We start from the raw sequence: 20224 nt of genomic DNA, 5'->3' as shown, positions 1-20224 counted from the left end.
AAATGACCTTTACTCCTAGTGAATTCCAATGGATATTGTTGGCAGGAAACACCTGTACTAGGTGTACCTCTGTTTCTGCAAATATGCTCTGTTTACAAATTAATTTTTTTAAATTTCCCCACAGAGAGAGAGAGTAATTAACAATGCATGACCACCAACAGTTTAAGGGTTAATAAATATATTTTATTTTGTATATAATTGCAATATAATTATTTAATTTTTCTGTATGTATGTGCATGCATACTTTTAGTAATTCTTCTTCTTCTTTCTTTCAACATACCAGCCGTATCCCACCGAGGCGGGGTGGCCCAAAAGAAAAAACTAAAGTTTCTCTTTTTAAATTTAGTAATATATACAGGAGAAGGGGTTACTAGCCCCTTGCTCCCGGCATTTTAGTCGCCTCTTACAACACGCATGGCTTACGGAGGAAGAATTCTGTTCCACTTCCCCATGGAGGTAAGAGGAAATAAACAAGAACAAGAACTAGAAAGAAAATAGAAGAAAACCCAGAGGGGTGTGTGTGTGTATATATATGCTTGTACATGTATGTGTAGTGTGACCTAAATGCAAGTAGAAGTAGCAAGACATACCTGAAATCTTGCATGTTTATGAGACAGACAAAAGACACCAGCAATCCTACCATCATGTAAAACAATTACAGGCTTTCGTTGTACACTCACTTGGCAGGATGGTAGTACCTCCCTGGGTGGTTGCTGTTTACCAACCTACTACCTAGAACTTTTAGTAATATAATTATTATTATTATTGAAAAACTCAAAACCCATGCGAGTCATTCAGCTCTACTTTTCAAGAGACAGGATTGAATGAAGACAAGTGGTTTGTAATAGACGTGCTGTTGGAGTGTAGCAAAGAAAATTTTTATGTAGGGATTTAGGGAAACTGGTTAAATGAACCTGAGTCCTAGAAGTGGGAAGGGCAGTGCCTGCACTTTAAAGGAATAAAGAATAAAAGAATAAAGATTTTATTTCTTTGTAAAGGTCATAATGTGTAATTACAATTTTGGTTTGCCAAGTACAAAGAAAGCCACTATCATGTTGGGGCACTAATCCTGGCACACTAATCCTAGTACAGTGGAACGTCAGCTTACGAGTGCCCCACCATACGAGTTTTTCAGGACATGAGCAATCGCTTGGTCAATTTTTTGCTTCTGGATACAAGCAAAAATTCAGAATGTGAGCTTACCCCCTCAAGGGAGGTTCCTTGATGCTGGTGAGGGGCTCTTGGTCTAGGGAACTGGATCTGTGCTCCAGTTCCCTAAATTAGTAATAATAATAATAATAATAATAAAATGCCGGGAACAATGGGCTAGTAACCCCTTTTCCTGTAAAGATTACTAAAAAGAATAAGAAGAAGAAAATTGTCAAAGTGGGAAGTCTGAATGTGCGTGGATGTTGTGCAGATGATAAGAAAGAGATGATTGTGGATGTTATGAATGAGAAGAAGCTAGATGTCCTGGCTTTAAGTGAAACAAAGCTGAAGGGGGTGGGAGAGTTTCAGTGGAGAGGAATAAATGGGATTAGGTCAGGGGTTTCAAATAGAGTTAGAGCTAAAGAAGGAGTAGCAATAATGTTGAAGGATAAGCTATGGCAGGAAAAGAGGGACTATAAATGTATTAATTCAAGGATTATGTGGAGTAAAATAAAGATTGGATGTGAAAAGTGGGTTATAATAAGCGTGTATGCACCTGGAGAAGAGAGAAGTGTAGAGGAGAGAGAGAGATTTTGGGAAATGTTGAGTGAATGCATGGGGAGTTTTGAATCAAGTGTGAGAGTAATGGTGGTTGGGGATTTTAATGCTAAAGTGGGTAAAAATGTTATGGAGGGAGTAGTAGGTAAATTTGGGGTGCCAGGGGTAAATGTAAATGGGGAGCCTTTAATTGAGCTATGTGTAGAAAGAAATTTGGTAATAAGTAATACATATTTTATGAAAAAGAGGATAAATAAATATACAAGGTATGATGTAGCACGTAATGAAAGTAGTTTATTAGATTATGTATTGGTGGATAAAAGGTTGATGGGTAGGCTCCAGGATGTACATGTTTATAGAGGGGCAACTGATATATCGGATCATTATTTAGTTGTAGCTACAGTTAGAGTAAGAGGTAGATGGGAAAAGAGGAAGGTGGCAACAACAAGTAAGAGGGAGGTGAAAGTGTATAAACTAAGGGAGGAGGAAGTTCGGGTGAGATATAAGCGACTATTTGGCAGAAAGGTGGGCTAGTGCAAAGATGAGTAGTGGGGGGGTTGAAGAGGGTTGGAATAGTTTTAAAAATGCAGTATTAGAATGTGGGGCAGAAGTTTGTGGTTATAGGAGGGTGGGGGCAGGAGGAAAGAGGAGTGATTGTTGGAATGATGAAGTAAAGGGTGTGATAAAAGAGAAAAAGGTAGCTTATGAGAGGTTTTTACAAAGCAGAAGTGTTATAAGAAGAGCAGAGTATATGGAGAGTAAAAGAAAGGTAAAGAGAGTGGTGAGAGAGTGCAAAAGGAGAGCAGATGATAGAGTGGGAGAGGCACTGTCAAGAAATTTTAATGAAAATAAGAAAAAATTTTGGAGTGAGTTTAACAAGTTAAGAAAGCCTAGGGAAAATATGGATTTGTCAGTTAAAAACAGAGTAGGGGAGTTAGTAGATGGGGAGATGGAGGTATTGGGTAGATGGCGAGAATATTTTGAGGAACTTTTAAATGTTAAGGAAGAAACAGAGGCAGTAATTTCATGCACTGGTCAGGGAGGTATACCTTTGTATACTTTTGTTTAATAAATGTATGAAAGAGGGGAAGGTACCTAGGGATTGGCAGAGAGCATGTATAGTCCCTTTATATGAAGGGAAGGGGGACAAAAGAGATTGTAAAAATGATAGAGGAATAAGTTTACTGAGTATACCAGGAAAAGTGTACGGTAGGGTTATAATTGAAAGAATTAGAGGTAAGACAGAATGTAGGATTGCGGATGAGCAAGGAGGCTTCAGGGTGGGTAGGGGATGTGTAGCTCAGGTGTTTACATTGAAGCATATATGTGAACAGTATTTAGATAAAGGTAGGGAAGTTTTTATTGCATTTATGGATTTAGAAAAGGCATATGATAGAGTGGATAGAGAAGCAATGTGGCAGATGTTGCAAGTATATGCAATAGGTGGTAAGTTACTAAATGCTGTTAAGAGTTTTTATGAGGATAGTGAGGCTCAGGTTAGGGTGTGTAGAAGAGAGGGAGAATACTTCCTGGTAAAAGTAGGTCTTAGACAGGGATGTGTAATGTCACCATGGTTGTTTAATATATTTATAGATGGGGTTGTAAAAGAAGTAAATGGTAGGGTGTTCGGGAGAGGGGTGGGGTTAAATTATGGGGAATCAAATTCAAAATGGGAATTGACACAGTTACTTTTTGCTGATGATACTGTGCTTATGGGAGATTCTAAAGAAAAATTGCAAAGGTTAGTGGATGAGTTTGAGAATGTGTGTAAAGGTAGAAAGTTGAAAGTGAACATAGAAAAGAGTAAGGTGATGAGGGTATCAAATGATTTAGATAAAGAAAAATTGGATATCAAATTGGAGAGGAGGAGTATGGAAGAAGTGAATGTTTTCAGATACTTGGGAGTTGACGTGTCGGCGGATGGATTTATGAAGGATGAGGGTAATCATAGAATTGATGAGGGAAAAAAGGTGAGTGGTGCGTTGAGGTATATGTGGAGTCAAAAAACGTTATCTATGGAGGCAAAGAAGGGAATGTATGAAAGTATAGTAGTACCAACACTCTTATATGGATGTGAAGCTTGGGTGGTAAATGCAGCAGCGAGGAGACGGTTGGAGGCAGTGGAGATGTCCTGTCTAAGGGCAATGTGTGGTGTAAATATTATGCAGAAAATTCGGAGTGTGGAAATTAGGAGAAGGTGTGGAGTTAATAAAAGCATTAGTCAGAGGGCAGAAGAGGGGTTGTTGAGGTGGTTTGGTCATTTAGAGAGAATCAATCAAAGTAGAATGACATGGAGAGCGTATAAATCTATAGGGGAAGGAAGGAGGGGTAGGGGTCGTCCTCGAAAGGATTGGAAAGAGGGGGTAAAGGAGGTTTTGTGGGCGAGGGGCTTGGACTTCCAGCAAGCGTGCGTGAGTGTGTTAGATAGGAGTGAATGGAGACGAATGATACTTGGGACCTGATGATCTGTTGGAGTATGAGCAGGGTAATATTTAGTGAAGGGATTCAGGGAAACCGGTTATTTTCATATAGTCGAACTTGAGTCCTGGAAATAGGAAGTACAATGCCTGCACTTTAAAGGAGGGGTTTGGGATATTGGCAGTTTGGAGGGATAAGTTGTGTATCTTTATACGTATATGCTTCTAAACTGTTGTATTCTGAGCACCTCTGCAAAAACAGTGATAATGTGTGAGTGTGGTGAAAGTGTTGAATGATGATGAAAGTATTTTCGTTTTTTTGATTTTCTTTCTTTTTTGGGTCACCCTGCCTCGGTGGGAGACGGCCGACTTGTTAAAAAAAAAAAAAAATCCTATTAAATTTCATAAAAATGGTGGATTTATAATATAGCTTTGAATGTATGTGTTTCTTGTTTTTAATATGTATTAATCATTGTAGTATTTTTTATTGTAATCACATTTTATTTTACAGTTCTCTTTTTGACTGCAGATTCAACTTATTCTACTGACATCATTTTTTGCCTGTGGGGAGAGGAGGGCCTAATACATTTTGTTAGCAAGACTTGGAATTTTAAAGAAGTTATTGCATATTCCATCTGACATTAGTGGATCTTAGAAACTAGATGTTGACATTCTTTATCTACACCATGATGCATAGCATTGGTCTTTTTTAGTGGATTTCATAATGGTTAAATTTATTACAAATTAATCTTAAAAGTTTCCATCACAGTAGTTACCCAGTACTGTACTGAAGACAGGTATGCAGAAGTGCTTCATCTGACTCCACTGGATCATATATGTAGGAAATTTAAATGAGCCTTTATTTTATTTTAAAGCATTACACAGCTTTTATTTGGAATTCACCAGTGCATTATATATGCAAATGTCTACTTTTATAAACAGTATTTTGCGTTGTCTTAGACTGTGGGATAATTTACGAATTGTTAAATATATTCACTTAATTTAATTTTTCATTACAGTGCAGTAGCATATTATTTTTTCAGTCTTTTGTTAAACTTTACAAGTTTTCTACAATGCAACCCAGTTGGTACGTAAGACAAAAAAATGTTTCACAGACTGCGGAAGTGTTCAGTGGCAGTGTGAAACCGGAGAGTGTATTTTCCGCACCGAAGTATGTAATGGTGTGCGGGAGTGCTCTGATGGTTCTGATGAGAGAGACTGCCCAGGTGTGTTGCTTAGTGTCAGTCTGTCCTGTAACTTGTAAATAACTTACCTCCTTAAAAACCTTTCTTAAAAGCTTGCTCTGTATACATATTTAAAATTCAACTCCTCACATTAGTGTAGCATTTGCAGACTTAATGCTGCTCTCTTAAACTCATTGTCCTCGCACTACACCTCACACATTACTGGATCCCAGATTCCTCCAAGCCTTGCTACGATGGTCAGTTCCGGTGCAGCACCGGTGAATGTATTGATCACTCTCGTCTTTGTGATGGCTACGATGACTGTGAAGAAGGTCAAGATGAGGATTTTTGTCCCTCCATCAGCACCTCCAGTACTACCTCCACCTTGATATATATCCCCGAGACCTCAGGTTCGGTCCATGTAATCACTGCACTTGGTTGCTAATATAATATACTCTTTTCATATGTTATGCAGGTCAGCAGATGTTCACCTTAAGGAAATGCAGTCATCATGCTGTTATATTCCATGAACCATATTCTCTTGTAATTCATTCTTCCATATTCTCTACCCATGTAAGGGGGCAGTTTATTTTATTACATTTTATTTGCAAGTTTTTAATTGGTTAATCCAGTTTTCTCTTCAGACATTTGCAGATAGAGGTTCTTCCTGTATAGTAAAATTTTTTTACAATTTATTGTAGTGGTAATTGGATATAATGTTGATCTAAATATACAGAATGCTTATAAGGTAGTGACATTCATCCATTGTGTCATGTTGTTTCATATAATAAAAATAGTTATCCTTCTTAGTATTGTAAACTATAATCTACAGTTACCTTGTATAGCCGGTGAAATAATTACCTCATTCTGACAAATTTGAGATAAGTCAGTCTGTTAGATCCCAAATCTGATATATTGCAAATTTTGGGGCATCCCAATTATGTACTCTATATAGAGTATTCAGACATTATAGTATTAGTACACACTTCTTACATTACTTTGACAAGCTTACACTACTTCCTGAGTACTATAACAAGATGAGCTTAAAATTATCAGTTTATCTTGGTCTAGTTATTTGATGGAAAGGGAACTAGAGTGGATACTAAGTCTAGTTCAGGTCTAGTTCACAGATATCTTGATGGAGCTCAGGAGTAACCTGTTCTTTCTTTAGTTTGAAAAACTGGGTGGAAGTTCGAATGGAGCTAGTAGGTCTTGTACAACTGACTGCTTACTCTCTCTTCTCTCGGTCTCTTTGCAGGTTGTAGATGCTTGATATATATAGTGTTGTAATTACCATTATAAATAATTTGAAATACTTGCATTTTCATGTTGTCTGAATCTTAAAGGTTTTTCATGTGTCTTGATTTAAACACCACTTCTCAAGTCCTCATGTCACCTCTCATCGTGTGGCCCCCTTCCTGGCATGGTCACTTCTGTTGACAAGTGTCCTTGAAGTAACACATCTTTAATTGAAAGTGGTGACTAAAACAGCTGTAGATGTTCAGTGTACATGGCACACGACTGTTTCATTTTGAAATGCAAGAGAAAAAACATGCAATGTATGTATAGGAAGTTGCTCAGGAAGATGATGAGTACCATGTAGTCAGTCACAATTTTTGTTGTAGAATCTGCGTTCTCTCCAGTTCCCTTTGCTTTTTGTACCCAAGATGATGTTTAAATGTTCTGTAACATATATGTATATTTGTAAATATAAAATTTCACTGTTCAACCTGCACTCTGTACATGACGTGACATTTTCGCATGCATTACAGTTATTTGGTTTCTACTCATCTAAATATCCACAAAAATTAAATACTTTGTTATTTTGGGCTATATTATGTTAACCTATATTTACGCATAGTTAATCGCCAAAAAATAAATATAACTACGTTGTTAAAGTCTGTCAGCATGTGTTATATTGTAATGCTTTATAGTGTTGGCATTCCTATGTTCACTGCTTAAGCTGGAGGATGAGCTGCACAGTGAGTGGTAAGTACTATACTGTGCACTAGCTATGGCTTGGGAAATAACATTAGAAATGCCTTATCATATGCTATGGCTCTTGACAAGTTAATTGAGTTGTCAGGTAAATTAACATAAGGACTGAACAGTGTTCCTTTCTGGCAAGAGAAGACCTACTGAATTTTTATTTGATGCGTGAAAAATTACGTACGGAAAGAAGATCAAAGCACATGAAACAACTTTGCTTTGATGAACTATATAAAAAGATTGCCAAGTAGAATGTGTATAATAGCCATAGGCCTTCATCTGAAAATCCTGTGGCTTCAACTTCACAGATCTATTATGAAAGAGACAGTAATTCTGTCAGCCCACAACTTCCAGAGCTTTGTGATAAGCTCTACAGTTGCAGTAAAATTCTAAAATTTGCCACTTTGGGAGTGTTGATATTGCAACATCCTTCCCAAATACAATAATAAATAAAACTGCTTCTTTCTTTCTTTCAATGTGCCAACCATATCCCACCGAGGTGGGGCGGCCCAAAAGGAAAAACGAAAGTTCCTCCTTTTAAATTTAGTAATATAAACAGGAGAAGGGGTTACTAGCCCCTTACTCCCGGCATTTTAGTTGCCTCTTACGACACGCATGGCTTATGGAGGAAGAATTCTGTTCCACTTCCCCATGCTCCATTTATTCTAATATTTAATTTTCCAGCAGACCATGGTGGGCCAGAGGTGTGTTGTTGAATTATTATTATGTGACTTCTGTTGGTCCAGCAAAATTAATATACTTGCAAAGCCTAGAAACCAAGGGTGCCATAAAATCAGTTCTGTACCTCTAATTATACACTATTAGAACTCTTATAGATCTCCTTTCCTGTATAATAATGTAATATATATGCATATAATACTCAAAAAATATATGTAAAAATTACGCATGACAAGGCTTTATGAGGAAATGCTGGAGTCTTTTAAATTTTTTTAGGGATTGAACAACTTTAAAGTTATTTTAAGTGCAGTATTTGGAAATGTGAAATAATACATTGTCTCAGGTTCAAAGGAACAACTTATAATTGGCTGCTTATATCGAGGCTTGCCTATACGCTCCTTAAATGATGAGCTCTGTCTTTTCTTTATTTTAAATGGAAAGAATATTTACTTAGGTGTCAAAATTTCAATGCTGTATAACTTTAACAAGTCTAATGCTTTCTCATTAATAGTGCAGAATTCAAAGGCATGTAACAAAATTTATTTCAAAGTTAAGAAATGGGACTTTTAAGAAACTTAAGAACATACCACAATTTAAAACTTTTATATAAATAGGGTGGTATAGATAAGGCAAAAGTAAAATGTTTACAGTACTGCAATTTATTGAAATCTAGTAAATAAGTCTTTATAGACTTCAGGAAGAGGTAGTATACTCTGCAGTCACTGGAAAATTAAACATTTATGATAAATAAGATAGGATACTATGAGCTTAGTGCCTTTAACTATTAACATGTACTTGAATTTCGCCAATCTGATCTTGACGTAGCAAAATATAAATTATTTTCTTTTTAGCATTCTCCATGATCACCCAAGCATCTCTTAATATTCTCTCCATGAACACCCAAGCATCTCTTAATAGTCTCATAACATTATCTAGCTTGACTTTATAAGAATTTATTTCCTGATCCCCAGCTCGATGTACTTCAAATGAGTTCCTCTGCTTATCTGGAGAATGTATTTCATCAAGAGCTGTGTGTGATCGACGAAGAGACTGCTTCGATGGTTCCGATGAAAGTGTTGAAAATTGTGGTGTGTGTTCTTGCATGTCATTTACATTTATTTAAATTGTTATATTATAATTATTAATTAAGTTTATATTTTTGACTCATTGTTGAAAGAGTTATCTACTATCATATTACATTTCACTGACTAGTTTTATATTGAACTTATTGATTGAAAACAAGTATGCCTTGCATAAGTATGTTTTCAGAATATAAGGTGTATTACATAGCTTTGCTAAAGCTAGTAAATATTTTTTAGTATATATTATATAGTTGGACTTGAGTCCTGGAAATGGGAAGTACAGTGCCTGCACTCTAAAGGAGGGTTTTGGGATATTAGCAGTTTGGAGGGATATGTTGTGTATCTTTATACGTATATGCTTCTAAACTGTTGTGTTCTGAGCACCTCTGCAAAAACAGTGATTATGTGTGAGTGAGGTGAAAATGTTGAATGGTGAAAGTATTTTCTTTTTGGGGATTTTCTTTCTTTTTGGGTCACCCTGCCTCGGTGGGAGACCGCCGCCTTGTTGAAAAAAAAAAAAAATCTCTGAATCTTGATTAAATGTTTCAGACAAAATTCACAGTAAGTTTTGTTATTGCTATTGAGTCCTGGAGGTGGGAAGTACAATGCCTGCACTCTAAAGAGGGGATTTGGGATACAGAGAGACCCCTGTATCCACAGATTTGGTTTGTGCTGTTTCAATTATCCACTGTTTACTGTGACCCAAAAAAACCCTTAATTTTGCTGGAAATTCTTCGAAGCTTAAGAGAAGTCATGAACTGCTTCCCATCACTGAAAAAGTGCTAATTCTCGACTTCATGTACATGATTTACCAATTAAACTTTATCATAAGTATGAATGTAAATGAAAAACGACTTATGTATAGGGTTTGCTACTATCTGTGGTTTCAGATATCCATGGTATTCTTGGAACATATCCCCAGCGGATATGGGGGGGACAACTGTATTTGCTGTTTCAAGGGACATTTAAACTGTCATATCTGCACGCCTCTACAAAGAAGTGATTATGTGTGAATGATGGTGAAAGTGTTTTTTTCTTTTTTTGGGTAACCCTGCCTCAGTGGGAGATAGCTAGCCTGTTTATTTTTGTTTTTAACATCTCAGCTGTCTCCCACCGAGGCAGGGTGACCCAAAAAAGAAACACTTTCACCGTCATTCAACACTTTCAACATCATTCACACATAATCACTGTCTTAGCAGAGGTACTCAGATACATCAGTTTAGATGTCACTCCAAAAAACCAACATCCCAAACCCCTATTGTATTTACCACCTCCAGGACCCAAGTCCAGCTAACTGGTTTTCCTGAATCCCTCACAAAATATTACCCTACTCACACTCCAATAGCTCATAAAGTCCCAAAAACCATTTGTCTCCACTCCTGTCTAACATGCTCATGCATGCCTTCTCTGTGCCCAAGCTTCTTGCACACAAAGCTTCTTTTACCCCCCTCCTTCTATTCTTTGCTAGGACGACCCCTACCCCTCCTTCCCTCCACTACAAATTTATACACTCTCCGAGACATCCTATTTTGCTCCATCCTCTCTAAATGACTAAACCACTTCAACAACCCCTCCTCCACCCTCTGAATAATACCTTTAGTAACTCCACACCTCCTCCTAATTTCCACACTATGAATTCTCTCCATAATATTTACACCACACATTGCCCATAGACACAACATCTCCACTGTCTCCAGCCTCCTTCACGCTGCAGCATTTACAACCCATGTTTCACACCCATATAAAGTGTTGGTACCACTATATTGCTGTACATTCCCTTTGTCTCCACAAATGCCTCAGGGCACCACCCACCTTTTTTCCCTTCATCAATTCTATGATTTACCTCAGCTTTCATATACACTGACTTTCAGGGGATTCGATGGTCCAAAATTGTTCATCTTTTGAGTTCACATGCACTGATGGTTCATGTTATACTGTGAACCAGCGTTGTGATGGGGTAGAAGACTGCGCTGATGGATCTGATGAAAATTGTCCTCGCAGTGTGTACTATTGTTGACTTTTGTTTTTAAATTTATTATCTTCTGTAGTCTGTCCTCTTATAACTGTTGTTGGCTTTTGGTTTTAATTTTATTTTCTTCTGTAGTCTGTCCTTGTAAACTATTGTTGACTTTTGTTTTTAATTTTATTCTCTTCTGTAGTCTGTTCTCTTATAACTGCATGAATATATTTTTGTCTTCAGTTTATATTGTTCACTACTGGGTATATTTTCCACCTCTTATTAACTTACACATACTGTGTGGTAATTATTATATAAAAAAAATTACATTTCTGGACTGTCGATATACAAACATGCAAATCTCATTTACAAGCATAAATGAGCATGTGTAGATACCATGGTTGCAATCTTTGCACATGAAGATACCATGGTTGCATAGTTTGCACATGAAGATACCATGGTTGCATAGTTTGCACATGAAGATACCATGGTTGCATAGTTTGCACATGAAGATACCATGGTTGCATAGTTTGCACATGAAGATACCATGGTTGCATAGTTTGCACATGAAGATACCATGGTTGCATAGTTTGCACATGAAGATACCATGGTTGCATAGTTTGCACATGAAGATACCATGGTTGCATAGTTTGCACATGAAGATACCATGGTTGCATAGTTTGCACATGAAGATACCAGTGGTTGTAGTGTTTACACAAAGTTACCAAGGGTTGTAATGTTTGCACATGGAGATACCAGTGTTTGCACTTGAAGGTACCAATGTTTGCACTTGATATACCAGTGTTTGCACTTGATTTACCAATGTTTGCACTTGAAGATACCAATGTTTGCACTTGAAGATACCAATGTTTGCACTTGAAGGTACCAGTGTTTGCACTTGATATACCAATGTTTGCACTTGAAGATACCAATGTTTGCACTTGAAGGTACCAGTGTTTTCACTTGAAAATAGCAGTGTTTGCATTTGACAGTACCAATGTTTGCACTTGAAGGTACCAATGTTTGCACTTAAGATACCAATGTTTATACGTGACGATACCAATGTTTGCACTTGAACCAAGAGAAGAATTTGTTGTATGGGATACTGTAACTATATAATTCTATGAAGCGTTATATATATATATCAAACTACAGTATGTATACCAACATATGAAACATAATATATTTATACTAGACCTTTACACTAGTTTGATGTATGGGACACTGTAACTGTAAAAAAAATCTATAAAAACTATATATATCAAACTACAGTATATATTACATCATGAAAATCTGTGTAATCTGCAGCAAGAGTAAGAGGTGAAGTCTCACTTGGATTGCATGCAGTCTCTGTGGAAAAGGATCCCATGGGTCGTGTTTGGACTTTAAGAAATCAACCACTATTGATATTAAATCAGGATAATGTTTTTGGGTCTGCTTAAGTGAGAGGCACCTGTGGGAGAAAATTACATCTATACTACAAGACAGGAACACCAACAAAAAAATATCCTTTTTGGAAAACATGACAGTCTTGTATAACAGCTAAGAAAATAAAAGGAGTGGGTCAGCTGGGGCTGTCTTGTTGGACAGTACCCGTAAGAATACAGACAAGAAAAACAGTGCACCAGATGGTGCTGGTGCTGTCCTGGAGGACAGTCCACCAAATGGAGATAGTGGCCCTGCTGAATTTGTTACTTTGGAATTTGTATAACAAAGTTATACAAATTACAGAGTTACAAAGGAGATAGAATAAAAGGGGATGATGCTTCGGGGAATTGCGTTAATACATAACCAGAAAAAAATGGTGGAGGCACTGATGTGAGTACAGGGGCCATATATAATGGGGAAACGAAAAAATTACACCAGTAGGGAACACAGATACAAAAAATCCTGGCAAACAAAAATCCAATCTATGCAAATTCTATGCCTTGGGTATCTGCAGGCATGGATTATCTGGAAAAACAGATGGGACATGCAGTTTTCATCATTCCAAAAATTGCCACACCCACATGCCAACAGGAGTATGCAACTCTTCTTCTTCTTGTAATTTATTTCACCCAGCAATAAATTACAAGAAGAAGAATTGCATACCCGTCAGTCCATGAAAGACATTTTAATTTTAATTACTCTGATATGGAAAACCTGAGGAAATTAAAATTGTATTGGAGTATAAAACATATTCCAATCACACAATAGAGCGAAAAACTAATGTGAAGGATCTGGAAGTGATAATGTCAGAGGATTTTACTTTGGAAGATCACAACAATATTTCTATTAACCCTTTGACTGTTGGTCATATATATATGTCTTATGAGCCACCGTTTTTGACGTATGTATACTCATAAATTCTAGCGGCTTCAAATCAAGCAGGAGAAAGCTGGTAGGCTGACATGTGAGAGAATGGGTCTGTGTGGTCAGTGTGCACCATATAAAAAGAATCCTGCAGCAAGCAGTGCATAATGAGAAAAAGAAAACTCCAACTATTTTTTTTTTAATTGAAATGCTGACTTCGTGGTCTATTTTCGTTTAGTATTTATGATGGTTGTATTCTCGTTTTCTTGGTCTCATTTGATAGAATGGAAAACATGTTATAGAAATAAGGTGATTTTGATTGGTTTTTCTATGAAAAGAACCTTGAAATGGAGCTCAAAGTAGGGGAAATGTTTGATTTTTGCCACTGTTCAAAAGTAAACAAATGATGTCATTTTCCAATAAATGTCCAAGTAGCCATTCTAATATGCACTCATGAATGGGTTTACATTATTTATACAATTATTGCAATATTGCAGTAGTCTGCATAACAGTAAATCTTCTATTTTTTGTTTGAATAAAAATTCAAAATAGACAGCAAGAGTAATATCAGAGGGGCCTGGAGACATGACTGATGAACAAAGAAAATGTTATTTTAGAGCCAGGAATGTCTGCATTGTTCATTCTGGACCGTATTTTGAAATTATCATATTTTTTAATTTTCGTGAAATTGGCCAAATTGCAAATTTCTGACCACGTTATTGGGTAGTTGAAATCGGTAAATGGGCAGTCTCTTGTACTCAATCAGTAGAAAAAATTGAGTTCTAAAGAAATAGCTATGAGGTTGGTTGACTGGAACAATGGAATTAGCCGAAAATAGGGCTCAAAGTGGGTGAAATTGCAGATTCATAAATATCGCCGAGGTCACTAACTTTGCAAGAGCATAATTCCATCAAATTTTGTTCTTTTGGTGTCATTACAATCTGAAAAAGATTCTCTATCATTTCATAAGAAAAAATTATTTTTTTTTTGGGGGGGGGGGATTTTGCAACACCAGGAGACACCTCAGGATTTGGGGTTGCAACAGTCAAAGGGTTAATTCTGCTAGAAAATAATAGGATGGATAATGAGAACCTTTTAAACTTCGGATGCCAAGCCCATGATGATTGTCTTCAAATCACTTGTTCTCTCTAGGCTGGAATATTGCTGTACACTAATGGCCCCTTTCAAGGCAAACGAAATTGCAGACCTGGAGAGTGCACAGAGAACTTTCACGGCATGCATAAATATGATAAAGCACCTAAACTACTAGGAACAGTTGAAGTCCCTTGATTTGTATTCCCTGGAATGCAGGTGAGAAAGATACTTGATAATATACACTTGGAAACTCCTAGAAGGACTGGTCCCAAGCCTGCACATGAAAATCACCCCCTACGAAAATGAAAGACTCTGCGTGAGATGCAACAGCCTCCCCAATGAAAACGGGTGCCACCAGTACACTAAGAGACAACATAATAAGTGTTAGGGACCCAAGACTGTTCACTTGCCTCCCATCATACATAAGGGGGATTGCCAATAAACCTCTGGCTGTCTTCAAGACAGCGTTGGACAGGCACCTAAAGTCACTACCTGATCAGCTGGGCTATGGTTCATATGTCGGTCTGTGTGTGGTCAGCAGTAATAGCCTGGTTGACCAGACCCTGATCCACTAGGAGACCTGGTCACAGATTGAGCCATGGGGGGTATTAATCCCTGAAACCCTCTCCAGGTATACCAATGTTTGCACTTGAAGATACTGATGGATTGCAGTGTTTACTCCTGAAAATAACTATGTTTTCTTGTGAAAATACCAATGTTTGCACACGAAGATACCAATTCTTGCTCATGAACATACCAGTGTTTGCAGAAGGACATACTAATGCTTGCACATTAAGATACCATGGTTGCAGTATTAACAGAAGATACCATTGGTTGCAATGTTTGCATATGAAGATACCAATAGTTGCAGTATGTATTAGGAAATCTTCACAAAACTGCCCTTCTAAACCAAAGATTCCTGGTGGGTACAAGATATATAGAAAATGTTTTAAGCATTGTTGACGTTAGTAAATAACTTATGAAAATAGATACACTTATAAATATACCATTTTTTTGTACAAATTTCTACTAAACCAGGGCCATACTTGTCAGTGGGTGATTATAAGTGATAAATGTCAGCTGTTGAAAACAGTCCAGTAATAAGGTCATTAAGTTATTAAGAAACAGCAATATCAAACTGGTGTGAAAATGGTATAATTGTCGAATTAGTGTATGCACTAATTCTTTGTTCTGTCTAATTTTTAACTGTACTCTAGTATTTTGTCAAATTTGTATATGTGTAAACATATTTAATTAGATAACAAAAAAAGGGCACAATACCGTGACTGGAACGATACACAAATAACCTGCACATAGAAGAGAGGAGCTTACAACGACGTTTCGGTCCAAGTCAGACCAAAACGTCGTCGTAAGCTCCTCTCTTCTATGTGCGGGTTATTTGTGTATATTTAATTAGACATAGTACATCTGTAATCTGCCCTAGGTGTGACTGTTTCCAAAATGTTGTCTACTCTCACAACCTAACCTGACATTATTTACCCTAAGAACTATTTCATTTTTCCTTATTATTGCCTGTAATTAACCTTATTAACACAATCACTCTTAGATTGGCTGCACTTGCCAAAAATACTAATTTGATTTTTAAGACATCTCTGTTTTCTTGCAGTTATTTATTCCATACACAGTATATGCAGTCAAGTCTTGCTTATAAGTTCATTTAAAATTGACCATAATATCTAAAAACACACTCAAGTACATAGCGATTAGGTAATGTCTTTGGAATTGAAAGAAAAGTTCTGTTTAAGAAAAATCTTGTTTAAGAAATGAAATTTAAGAGAACAAGCTTAGGCAGCATCTAGATAAACACACAGTAACTGCTTGCTCCAAGAAAAACAGATGTAAAAATGTGTAAAATATAAACTAGTACATACACTTGGAAAAACAGTAGGAACTCTTTCCCCATTTCTAAGAATTATTTAAGAAATGTAATAACTGCATAATTTCATATTGCTGACTTAATAAAATTCAATCTATACTAATGTCTTAGTTAATAATAACCAGAAAGTTATTGAGGAGCTTGTCCAGCCTCTTCCCATAAACTCAGTACAAGATTAAGTATGAATGTAGCAGAGCCCATGTATGATCTTTATAATGAACAAATAGTGAATGCTGCCCAAAGAGTTCACATAATAGTTCCTTAAATATGACTCATAAGATGTTAATACTGTACTGTACTGGAATTCATAAGGGAGCTGATATAAAAATGTCTGAGGTTCATCGAGTCTTTTAAGCATATTTTATTTTACATAATACATAATACAGTGGACCCCCGGTTCGCGAAGCCATCGGTATCCGATAAATCCGGTATCCGAAGCATTGTATCGCAAAAAATTTGCCTCGGTTCCCCGTTACAAAACCCGGTATGCGATACAATTCGTACGAGACGTGTCCAAGTGTGGCCTGAACTGCCCTGTGTGTGCCAGTATTTACAAGCCAACCAGTGTGCGCGCATCTAAGGATACAGTACATTCGATACATTCCATATTATCCATATTATCACTGTTTTTGGTGCTTGTTTCTGCAAAATAAGTCACCATGCGCCCCAAGAAAGCTTCTAGTGCCAACTCATCGAGACCAAGGGTGCTAATGAATATTGAAATTAAGGAAATGTGTGCAAAGTGGCTTGAAGTGCAAACCTTTTTTGATGAAAATCACCCTGACACAGCTACTGCAAGCCGTGTTGGCAACCTGTACACTGACAGTGTTGTGAACCACTTTAGGAAAGTCATAAACGAACGAGAGGTACAGACCTCTATGGACAGATATGTTGTGCGACAGAAGTCCAGTGACTCTCAAGCTGGTCCTAGTGGCATTAAAAGAAGAAAGGCAGTAACCCCAGAAAAGGACTTGCTACCTCAAGTCCTAATGGAGGGGGGATTCCCCTTCTAAACGTTAAAAACTTCGACACTCTCCCCTCCTCCCATCCCATCAATCATCACCAGATCTTCATTAAAGGTAAGTGTCAATTATTCTATTGTGATTATTCTATTGTTATTATTGTTATTGTAATTATTATATTGCATTAAACTTAATATTTCATGTGGTAAAAGTTTTTTTTTTCATACTTTTGGGCGTCTTGCACGGATTAATTTGATTTCCATTATTTCTTATGGGGAAAATTGATTCGCTTTCCAATAATTTTGGTTTACGATGAGCTTTCAGGAACGGATTAATATCGTGAACTGGGGATCCACTGTACTGACCTAATGGCAGTAATATTAAAAATCTAAGATCTGGTAAATCCAAATAACGTATTTATAGAATTATTTTATGGGTACTTTTAATTTAGAATTTTGAGCATATTTGTTTTAATATAAAGGCATTATGCCATTTCTTGAGGTCATGTGTAGCAGAGATGGGACTTGTACTGAGAAGTTTAAATCTAAATCTCTTGAAATAGCATTGGCATGGATTAGAGTTAGATTCACATTTTGAAGAGGATGTATATTTTGGTGTAATTGTTGCAACATTTGTTTGATGTATATAGTATACCTAAAGTGTGATGTTTACTTCAGTCACATATTACTTACTGATTTTAGGTGCCTAGCTTTCTGTCTTTTAGAACTGTCAAATTAATCTACTCTTGCATTTATTTTTAAGGGATTAACTGCTGCACGTTGCTGCACTTCTATTTTCTGTATCATATTTTTTTATGTAGTATGTAGCAGTTTTATTACCTTAGGCCTTCTCTGTCATTAACCCCTTAACTGTCCAAACATAGATCTACGTTCTCTTGCCCAACTCTCTGAATATTTTGAAAAAAAAAAAATTATTAAAATACAGAGGGCATTTTTCTGCATGTAATAGGATAAAATTTTTTTTTTAAGGGTCAATACTTATCAAGATATAAGAGCACAAAGTTGGTGCTGGATGCTCACGTGACAGCAACATGGAGTCCTGGTGCTTGCACAAGTGTTGCCGATATATCTTTTTTCTCGTTTTTTTTTTTATAATTTATATAATTTTTATGTTCTGATAATTACAATTTGTAGTAGTTCTTTTGATTTCATAGTCAATGTTTGTTTTGAAATAATACTCATATCATAAACACGATGACAGGTGAACATTTTCGTCTGCCTTGATCACATACTATTATCTAGAAATATAACCGTGTACATAGTATTTATAGGTCCCATCAGTGTTTTAGTAAAGTAAAGTAAAGTTTATTTCTTTGTAAAGGTTACAATGTGTAATTACAATTTTGATTTGCTAAGTACAAAGATAGCCACTATCATGCCGAGGCATTTTGGGCAAATTAATCCTAATACATAGTAACTAATTAAAGCTAGATAAGATAAAAGTACATAGTAACTATACTTAAAACTAGACAAGAAGTAGTGGTTAACTGTTTTACAAACTTATTTAAACTTAATACAAGTGAGAGGTAGTAAGGTGGAGTAGGGCTCGGGAAAATGATCTTGAAATTGCACACAGACTCTACCTTACAAGTAATGGTGCAAGTGGTAATATTTTATGGATTGGCAGAATTAAAAGCCAGGAAGTCACATAAAACTAATTAGCAGATTTTTTGGTTGATTTGGTTAATATTGTGAGATAAGATGATTTTTTAGCAAAGTCTTAAATTTAAAAGCTGTCAGGGAATCCTTGACCTGTTCTGGTAGCAAGTTCCAGATCTTCGGGCCCTTTATGTGCATGGCATTATTGCATAGTGAGAGACTGACTCAAGGGATGTTGAAAAGTGCCTTATGCCTTGTATTGTGGCTGTGCATTCTGTTGTAACTGTCAAGGAGTAGTTTTAGGGGAGGATTTACAGTGGAGTTTAATGTTCTGTATATGTAGTAGGCACAATAAAAAGAGTGTATGTATTATATTTAGCAAGTTGAGTCTTTTGAAAAGTGGTGGGGTGTGCTGTCTAGCACAGGAACTGGTTATCACCCACACAACAGCTTTTTGTTGGATTATTAAGGGTCTAAGGTGGTTGGCTGTGGTTGAGCCCCAGGCACAAATACCATAGGTGAGGTAAGGATATATTAGAGAGTGGTACACCTTGAAGCATGGTGTAAGACGAGTGTCACTCCATTGCTGACAGTGCAGCAGTGGAGTGACATTTGATGATCATGCACTGCCTTGGCTTTATTTGTTTTCAATGTTACACATAAACATGTCTGTCTGTCTGTCTAGCTCTCTCTGTTTATCTCTGTCTCTGCTTATCTGTCTTTCTGTCTGTCTGCTTGTTGTCTCTCTCTCAGTCTCAGAGAGCCACTCATGAACCAACAGGTGTTACACATGATACAGAATCATCACGTCTGATTCCTGAACAAATGAAAATGCGCATTACTTGCCAGTCATGCTTATTATGCATTATATCTACAAGTACAGTATAGCACTTTGTCTGGATTTTTTGGGCTATCTTAGGTAATTTACACGTGTATTTCGTGTATAGGGCAAGGAGGAACAACATCTTGTAGGAGTGAGGAAGAGCCAGTTGTGAGTGTGGGGGAAGTTCGTGAGGCAGTAGGTAAAATGAAAGGGGGGTAAGGCAGCCGGGATTGATGGGATAAAGATAGAAATGTTAAAAGCAGGTGGGGATATAGTTTTGGAGTGGTTGGTGCAATTATTTAATAAATTTATGGAAGAGGGTAAGGTACCTAGGGATTGGCAGAGAGCATGCATAGTTCCTTTGTATAAAGGCAAAGGGGATGAAAGAGAGTGCAAAAATTATAGGGGGATAAGTCTGTTGAGTATACCTGGCAAAGTGTATGGTAGAGTTATTATTGAAAGAATTAAGAGTAAGACGGAGAATAGGATAGCAGATGAACAAGGAGGCTTTAGGAAAGGTAG

At 36.8% G+C, this 20224-nt stretch overlaps 1 protein-coding gene across 50 annotated transcripts in view; it reads left to right on the top strand.

The window, feature by feature from the left end:
- The window catches only part of trol (terribly reduced optic lobes), a 960590-nt gene that overhangs the window by 528505 nt on the left and 411861 nt on the right, over positions 1-20224 (top strand). For 44 of the 50 annotated variants that reach the window (XM_070082142.1, XM_070082177.1, XM_070082160.1 and 41 more), the window contains 4 exons: positions 5240-5350; positions 5542-5718; positions 8947-9063; positions 10929-11057. In XM_070082142.1, coding sequence (XP_069938243.1) covers positions 5240-5350; positions 5542-5718; positions 8947-9063; positions 10929-11057 — 534 coding nt within the window. The remainder of the gene's footprint in view (positions 1-5239; positions 5351-5541; positions 5719-8946; positions 9064-10928; positions 11058-20224) is intronic. The other 6 variants (XM_070082156.1, XM_070082141.1, XM_070082146.1 and 3 more) reach the window with 5 other exon arrangements.

Source organism: Cherax quadricarinatus, chromosome 7 (genome assembly GCF_038502225.1).
Source record: "Cherax quadricarinatus isolate ZL_2023a chromosome 7, ASM3850222v1, whole genome shotgun sequence".
Taxonomy (NCBI): domain Eukaryota; kingdom Metazoa; phylum Arthropoda; class Malacostraca; order Decapoda; family Parastacidae; genus Cherax; species Cherax quadricarinatus.
The sequence above is the reverse complement of the archived record's forward strand: the minus strand, read 5'-3'. Positions and strand labels throughout refer to the sequence as shown.